Source organism: Mus caroli, unplaced genomic scaffold (genome assembly GCF_900094665.2).
Source record: "Mus caroli unplaced genomic scaffold, CAROLI_EIJ_v1.1 scaffold_19301_1, whole genome shotgun sequence".
Lineage (NCBI taxonomy): Eukaryota > Metazoa > Chordata > Mammalia > Rodentia > Muridae > Mus > Mus caroli.
The window spans coordinates 1,487-9,422 of NW_018389874.1; the positions used below are offsets into that span (position 1 = coordinate 1,487).

At 34.4% G+C, this 7,936-nt stretch overlaps 1 protein-coding gene and 1 pseudogene across 1 annotated transcript; one reads left to right on the forward strand and one right to left on the reverse strand.

Annotated features, from left to right (window-relative positions):
- Positions 1-5,499: 5,499 nt before the first annotated feature.
- Positions 5,500-6,432, forward strand: LOC110288344 (olfactory receptor 5B3-like). Its single transcript, XM_021154715.1, has one exon. It carries the CDS (start codon positions 5,500-5,502, stop codon positions 6,430-6,432), a length of 933 nt encoding a protein of 310 aa, XP_021010374.1.
- A 279-nt stretch (positions 6,433-6,711) lies between these two features.
- LOC110288343 overlaps positions 6,712-7,936 on the reverse strand; it is an 8,320-nt pseudogene continuing 7,095 nt past the window's right edge.

Here is a 7,936-nt window from a genome sequence, read left to right on the forward strand (position 1 = left end):
TCCTCGTTCTTAATAGCTGAGTAGTATTCCATTGCATAAATGATCCAAATTTTCTGTATCCATTCTTCTGTCTTTGAGTCACCAAGGTTGTATCCAGATTCTGGCTATTGTTGTGTGGTATTCAATGTGTTTTGAGCTTTAGTAAAATTTCTTTTATGAATGTAGGTGCGCTTGTCTTTAAGGAATTGATATTTATAATTGAGACTTTCTCTTGGTGGGCTTTCTTTTTGCTGAATATGGAGTGTCCTTCCTCATCACTTTTGATAACTTTTGGTTGGAAGTCTCTTTTACTGAATATTAGGATGGCAATTTCAGCTTGTTTCCTGGGACCATTTGCTTGGGTAATCTTTTTCCATCCTTTTCCTCTGAGATAGTATTTATCTTTGTTGTTGAGATATGTTCTTATATGCCACAAAATGCTGGATCTTGTTTCTGTATCCAGTCTGTTAGCTTGTGTCTTTCTATAGATGAGTTGAGTCCATTAATATTGAGATATATTAAAGACAGATGACTGTTGGTTCCTGATATGTTTTTTTTTTTAAGGTGGCTTTATGTACTTGTGGTTCTCTCCTTTTAGCTTTGTTGTGAGATACTTAATATCTTGTCTTTTCTTTGGTGTAGGTACCTTTCTTGTGTTAGAGTTTTCCTTCTAGGATCCCTTGCAGGGCTGTATTGGTTAATGGATACTGTTTGAATTTGGTTTTGTCCTGGAATATTTTGGTTTCTCTATCTATGTTGATTGTGAGTTTTGCTGAATATAGTAGTCTGGGCTGGTATTTGTGTTTTCTTAGAGTCTGCATGACCTTTGACCAGGCTCTTAGTCTCTGTTGAGAAGTCTGGTGTAACTCCAATAGGTCTAAGTATGTTCCTTGTATGTAGCAGAATTTTCTTTGATTAATGTATCAGTTTTTATATAGTATCATGTACACCTGAGAGTCTCTCTCCCATCTCTTGTATTCTCTTGGTTATGCTTGCATCTGTTGTTCCTGTCCCTTTCCCTAGGTTTTCTCCAGATTTCCCTCAGTTTTTGTTTTCTTTATTGCTTCTATTTCCCCTTTCAGATCTTGCAAAGTTATATTTATGTCTCTATCCTGCTTAATTATATTTTCCTGTATGTCTTTAAGGGATTAATTTTTCCTTTTAAAAGACCTGTACCTGTTTGGTTATATTTTCTTGTATTTCTTCAAGGGATCTATTCATATATTTTAAAAGGCATATATCTTCTTCAGAAGACTGGATTTAAGGTCCTTTTCTTGTGCTTTCTTTGTGTTAGGATATTCAAGGCTTGCTATAGTTGGATAGCTGTGCTCTGAAGTTATGGTTTTGCTTAGGTATTTGTTGTTTGTGTTACTTTGAGGATCTTTAGCCATCTGTATCGATTTGGTCCCTAGATAATCCTGTTGTAGCAGGAAATTGGAAGGTATTAACATTGGTGGTGCTGGTGTGGCATGCCTGTTATGGGTATCTTTGGGCTATACAGTTCAGGATCTGCAGTTTGTATGGTTCATGATTTGTAGTATGAATGGTTCTGGAGCTCTAGGTCTAATGATTGTAGACAGAGAAGTGGTGAGAGAATGAGGATCTGTCTGGGCTAGCAGGCTGCTCAGAACAGCTTGTCTTGTTCCAGATGATCCAGTAAGCATGGAAGATGGGTGGGGAAATAGATGCTGAATTATATTGTTGAGGATTCACAGGTCTACTGTAGGTGGTCAGAGATGTGTGTGTGGGCAGAGGGATGAAGGTTCCTATGGGATAGTGGGCTGCTCAGGTCAGGTTAGTTTTGCTTCAGAGGAATCAGCAAGTAGGGAAGTAGCTTCCATGGTTTTTGATGAAAAATCCTTCATTATTCTAAGAATTATTTTCTTATAAGTGTTTCTTGATGTTTTGTGAGCATATATTTAACATTCAGTAGTGTCATTATAATGTGTGTGTCTGTTTGTGTGTGTGTGTGTATTTGTGTGTATCTATAATCCATGTTGGCATGTATATGATGTTGATTGGGATAGGTTTTCTCATTTTACAAATTTCCATTTTAGAACATATTTTAAATTTCCTTGTGATCATGTGCACTTGAAAGCACATATCTATCTCTTGTTGGCAGAAATTATTCCCAGAATTGAAACATAATAGTACATGTGTGTATTAAAGAAGAAAACTATTTTCTATAGAAGGAGGATTGCTGGAAGAAGGAATGGTGCCAGAATGAAGAGGTGTAAGGGGATACAATAGTGGACTGAAGGAAGTGAACTAACAAGAACAAAGGTGAAAATGCTATACTGATGCTTATGCTATTTCCATTAATTTCAAGTAAATATTGAATCCCTTTTCTAAGTTAATTTCTTAAAATATGTTTCAGTATAGCCTCAAATGAAAGTAAAATAAAAAGAATAATTACAAATTTTAGATTCCAAAACCAATTAATTACGTACAATGTAAAAAGATGTGTGAATATTAGAGTAACCAATGAGTTTCCCATGGGTTATTTAATTGCTTCCTTTCACAATGTAGGGATGATACAGCAGATAGAGTCCTGGAGGAATTCTCCAGAACGTGCCAGGTCCATATAATTTGCTCCATATTTGCACACAGTAGACTCTGAAAATCATATATAACTCCATAATATAGCTTGGAAGAAATAAACTTTATACGATGCTTCATTCATTACTGTTTTTATTTAAGAGATAATTATTAACCATAAAGTCTTCTTACCAGAAGTTAGCTAGGAGCCAGAAGCAAGGTGAGAGAAATTACTAAAAAAACAAACATTATGTTGGTATACTTTAATACTGGTAACATCTTTTTTTTTTTTTTTTTAGATTTTCAGTAATGTCTCTTTTTCAGGATTTATGCCTGTAATCTGCAAAATATATTGCAGTTATGAGATTATCTACAAAGCAGAAAAATAATTATCAATTTGGACACTGATCCATTTTAATGCTCTTTCCTCACTTTTCTCTGCACAGACTTAGAGTTATTTGAATACAACTTGAGTGGGTTTCTGCCTGTAATCACACTGAGGCCACATTCCATTGCCTTCATATCAGACTGATTGACTTGGGTGAATTAACTTTTCTTTTCAAGCCAAGTGGTAAGGGTCACTATACAGTAAAAAGTATAATTCATGTCAATACAGGTGAAGATATATCCACTGTGACTTATTAAACTTATTAAAATATTATTTTTAGTATTATCTGAAAACTAAGTTCTAACTGAGGTGTATACATAGAGACCTTTTCTCCTAAAGTATTTTAGTAGATGGTTCCTATGTGACATTCACACCTAAGAATAAGAAGTAGGCAGAAGAACAGCTAAATATTAGTTGATGCTATACATTTAAATTTTGTTCATCTATCACAGGAGGTTAAAAATAAACAGTCAATATAAAGCATGCTAATAATGAAAACAGGAAAATTATTTTCAAATGATAAAATTTTCCTAAGTACTTTAACAAGTTCAGACTTTACCTTATTCTTTGCTTTAAAATCATAGATCTGCCTTGGCTATAAGCACTTAAAATAGATATCATCTTGAGGATCTCCACTCTTCATATAGGAATATGACTACTTTTTTCTCTGCCATCTGGTTCTGAATCTAATAATTTTTCCTTGGTACATTTTAAAAATAGCCTTGCATGCATTGTATCAACAATAGCAAAATGTCTGTTGAGCAACAGAATGTTTATAGAACATGGGAAAAGAGTTTTCTGATAAGTGATCTTGGATAGAATTTGCCTTTATTGCTGAGTAAAGACTCCATCTAGTCAATTAACAGTGGACACCATATTGACTATTTCAGATGTTGTTCAACAGATTTTGTTCTTAAATATTATTTTGTATTATATTTGGAATTTTATCTTTGCTTACCAGTTACTGAAATCTTGTAACTTCTTTTTCAAGTTTTTATTTTCTTTACTGAAGTAAAATTCACTTTACATTTGCTCTAATGTTTTTTTTAATACAAATTAAGGGATCATCACTTACACTTCGTTGTGGTAATTAAAGTGTGGGGCTTTTATTTCATTGTGATTATAAAAAACTGTCATTTTTCTTGCTTGAACAAAAGAAGAGACGGTATGTGGAATCTGCTTAAGTCAGTACTTAGTAGGTGGCAGATGTGAAAATCTCACACATTATTGAGTTCAGAAATGAGATGGTAGAAAAGTTTTTGAGATATTGTTTTCCAGAAACTCAAAACTTGGTTAACATATGGACAAAAATACTTTTATTTAAAAATTTTGTGCAAAATATATCTCCCCTGTCCTATCTTCTCCCAAATCTTCCCCACACACAGGAATTTTATGTGTCATCCATTCCCCTTGAAAACACATGCACACACACACACACACACACACACACACACACACACTCACAAACAAACAACTAGCCATGCCAAAATTTGAAAAGACAAATAATGCTCCAAATCCAACAACTGTATAAAAAGTCTACTAAAATCATGGCATTTATTATACAGGCTAACTAATCATGGGCTTGGGACCTCAGCTGCTATGTGTTTGATATACCAATGAATCTGAGACTGGATTGGAGAAAAGTGTTTCCCCTTTTATCAGAGTATATCTATTGCAGATTACTTCTTGGTTATGTGTATCCACTTCACTATCAGTGTTTGTCACCCCTTCTGTCTTGAAGTTCTATAAGGTTTTGTGTATTGCCATTGTGTCTGTAAATTCATATTTATATCAGGAAGACCCTCTTTCCTTGTAGTCATCCATCCTTCTTCTTCTTACATTCTTCCCACATTATTTTTCACATAGTACCCTGAAACTGGTAGAATTATATTAGATAAAAGCTTTTAATTGAGAAGGAGGTGTTCCAAATTCTCTTATGCTCTGTACATTGATAGACACAACTTTATTTTTTATTAGTTATTTTATTTATTTACATTTCAAATGTTGGTTCCCTACCCTGTCTCCTTTCTGCAAACCCATAATCTCCTCCCCTTTACCTTTGCCTCTAAGAGGGTGTTCTACCACCTACCCACCCAAGGGCTCTAGTATCCTCCTATGCTGGGGCAACAAGCCTCCACAAGACCAAAGGCCTCCTCTCTTGAGAGGTTCCTAGGACCAAATATGGATGACTTAGCAGAAATACCAAACAAAATGGAGATAGAACCTGAAGAGACCACCTCTAGTAGATAGCATGGGCCTCAGTTTAGGGATGGGGCCATCCATCTCTAAAAGTTTTACTCAGAATTGTTCTTTTGTAAAGGATATACAGGGACTAAAAATGGAGCAGATGGAAGGAAAGGCAATCTTTTACGTTGCATAAATTATTTATCAAAATTTCCATATTAAGAAGCATGTGATCCTATATGTAACTAGCACATGAAATTCACATCAATGTCCAGGATGTTGTAGAGATTCTTTCCAATCAAGTTACTTCAGTGACTGTCTATATATTTTGTTTATCCTCCTGAATTTTCAGTTTGTTAACATACTATTCATTCCATTCTCAATATTGCAGAGCATTGCCAATTTGTTAGATGACACCATTGAAAAACTGGACAGAAGTGACACACTTTCTCCTGCTGGGACTTACTGATGATCCAGGACTGCAGCTTCCCCTCTTCATCATTTTTCTCCTCATCTACATTTTCACCCTGGTAGGGAACCTGGGGTTGATTCTGCTGATTCTTTTGGACTCTCGGCTCCACACTCCCATGTACTTTTTCCTTGGTAACTTGTCTCTAGTTGATGTTTTTTACTCTTCAGCTATCACACCAAAAGTCATGGCTGGGCTTCTATTGGGGGACAAGATCATATCCTACAATAACTGTGCTGCTCAGATGTTTGTTTTTGCAACCTTTGCTACTGTGGAAAATTACCTGTTGGCCTCAATGGCCTATGATCGCTATGCAGCAGTATGTAAACCCTTACACTATGCTACCACCATGACTCCAAGTGTATGTATGTGTCTAATCATGGGCTGCTATGTTCTTGGGTTTTTGAGTGTCTCAGTTTACCTTGGAGATACATTCAGTCTCTCTTTCTGTAAGTCTAATGTGGTCCATCATTTTTTTTGTGACATGCCAGCACTCATGGCTCTCTCTTGCTCTGATAGGCATATCAACGAGCTAGTACTTATTTATCTAGCCAGCTTCACTCTCTTCTTTGCTCTCATAATAATATTAGTATCATATACTATAATTTTTATCACAATCTTAAACATGCACACAGGAGCAGGACTTCAGAAGGCTATTTCTACCTGTGCTTCCCACTTTACTGCTGTTTTTATTTTCTATGGAACAACAATCTTCATGTATTTGCAGCCAAGCTCTAGACATGCAATGGACACTGACAAAATTGTGTCTGTCTTCTATACCATGGTCATTCCCATGCTGAACCCTTTAGTTTACAGCCTGAGGAACAAAGAAGTCAAGAGTGCATTCATGAAATGGGTTCTGAAAGAAAAATAATCATTATGATAATAACTTTCAATATTTTGTGATATAATATTAAAATTCTCTCTTTTCAAAAACAATATTTTATTAGATGTTTTCTTCATTTACATTTCTTTTTTCCAATTTTTATTAGATATTTTCTTCATTTACATTTCAAATGCTATCCTGAAAGTTCCCTATACCCTCCCCCAACTCTCCTCCCCTACCCACCCACTCCCACTTCTTGGCCCTGGCATTCTCCATAATATTAAATTCTTATGACATCTTCTACATATAGTAGATTATATTTTAAGCTTATAATAGTTCATGATGTGAGTGCTTATTCTTGTCTATGATTATCATTTTCTCCTACAAAGGAAGGGACAGTATAATTAGAAGCTTAATATGGGAGTTACGATAATTTTGAATTTTTGTGATTGATTTGTCAAAAATATTTTTATCATTATTGATTCATTCAATTATTTCTTTTTAACCTTATCTTTCTGGTATACTGTGATACTTAATAATCATTGTCATTTTACTGAAAGGATTTTTGATTCCACATTGAAATACTCTTCAGGGGATGTTCATTTTGGTGAATCTAAATTTGCTGTGTTTTGTTGAAGCATCAAACTAACAATCTAACACAAATCTTTAGCTTATTTTCCCTTTACATTCAGATATTAACATGAGCTATGTATTGAGAAAATGTCCCATTAAAATTGTCTTTCCCTTAAATTATGTTTATTTGAATGGTTTTCATTGTTAACTCTTCAATTTTTACACTTTTTTCTCTTTTCTGATGTTAGTCTAATGTCCATATTCTCAGTAATTACATTTAGCAAAATATCTTGATGTAATGGGACTTTGTATAATTTTTTACATGGGGAAAATCTTACGTTTTTTGAGATATAATCGCTCAAGTGTAAAAGCTGATACTGCAGATCCAAAGGACACTATGGGTGTATGGCCTGGAAAAAAAAAAAAAAACTTCACTTAGTGTTTATTGACAAGGATGGGGAAAATGGTATTAATATATCTGCAAGCTCAGTACCTGAATATGTGTTATTTACTAGAACAATGCAACCATAGATCACAGAGTAGCTGTAATTTGAGTCAACAATTGATTAAGAAAACCTAATAACTTCCTTTTAAATTCCAAGAGCCACTGTTTTTCTTTAGAGGCTAAGATGATGATCTAAATAGTACACAGTGAAATTATATATCCACTCTTCTTTTAAGATCTCAATAGAGGTGCCAACTTCTGAAAACTTCCATGACTATTGTACTGCTTTTGGCTTACTTTTTACCAAATAAAGGTAGTTCTAGTAACTTCTAAATCTTTACCATAATTTTCCAATGGCTCTTTAAAAGTTATGTTAATAAGTTCATTTATGCTATCTGTTAAGTGTAACCTACCTACCTACCTTCTACCTTCCTTTCACTTTTTCTTTCTTTCTTTCTTTCTTTCTTTCTTTCTTTCTTTCTTTCTTTCTTTCTTTCTTTCTTTCTTTCTTTCTCTCCTCTCCTCTCCTCTCCT

Coding starts and splice junctions, on each gene's coding strand:
- LOC110288344 (XM_021154715.1), top strand. CDS start 5,500: ATGACACCATTGAAAAACTGGACAGAAGTGACACACTTTCTCCTGCTG.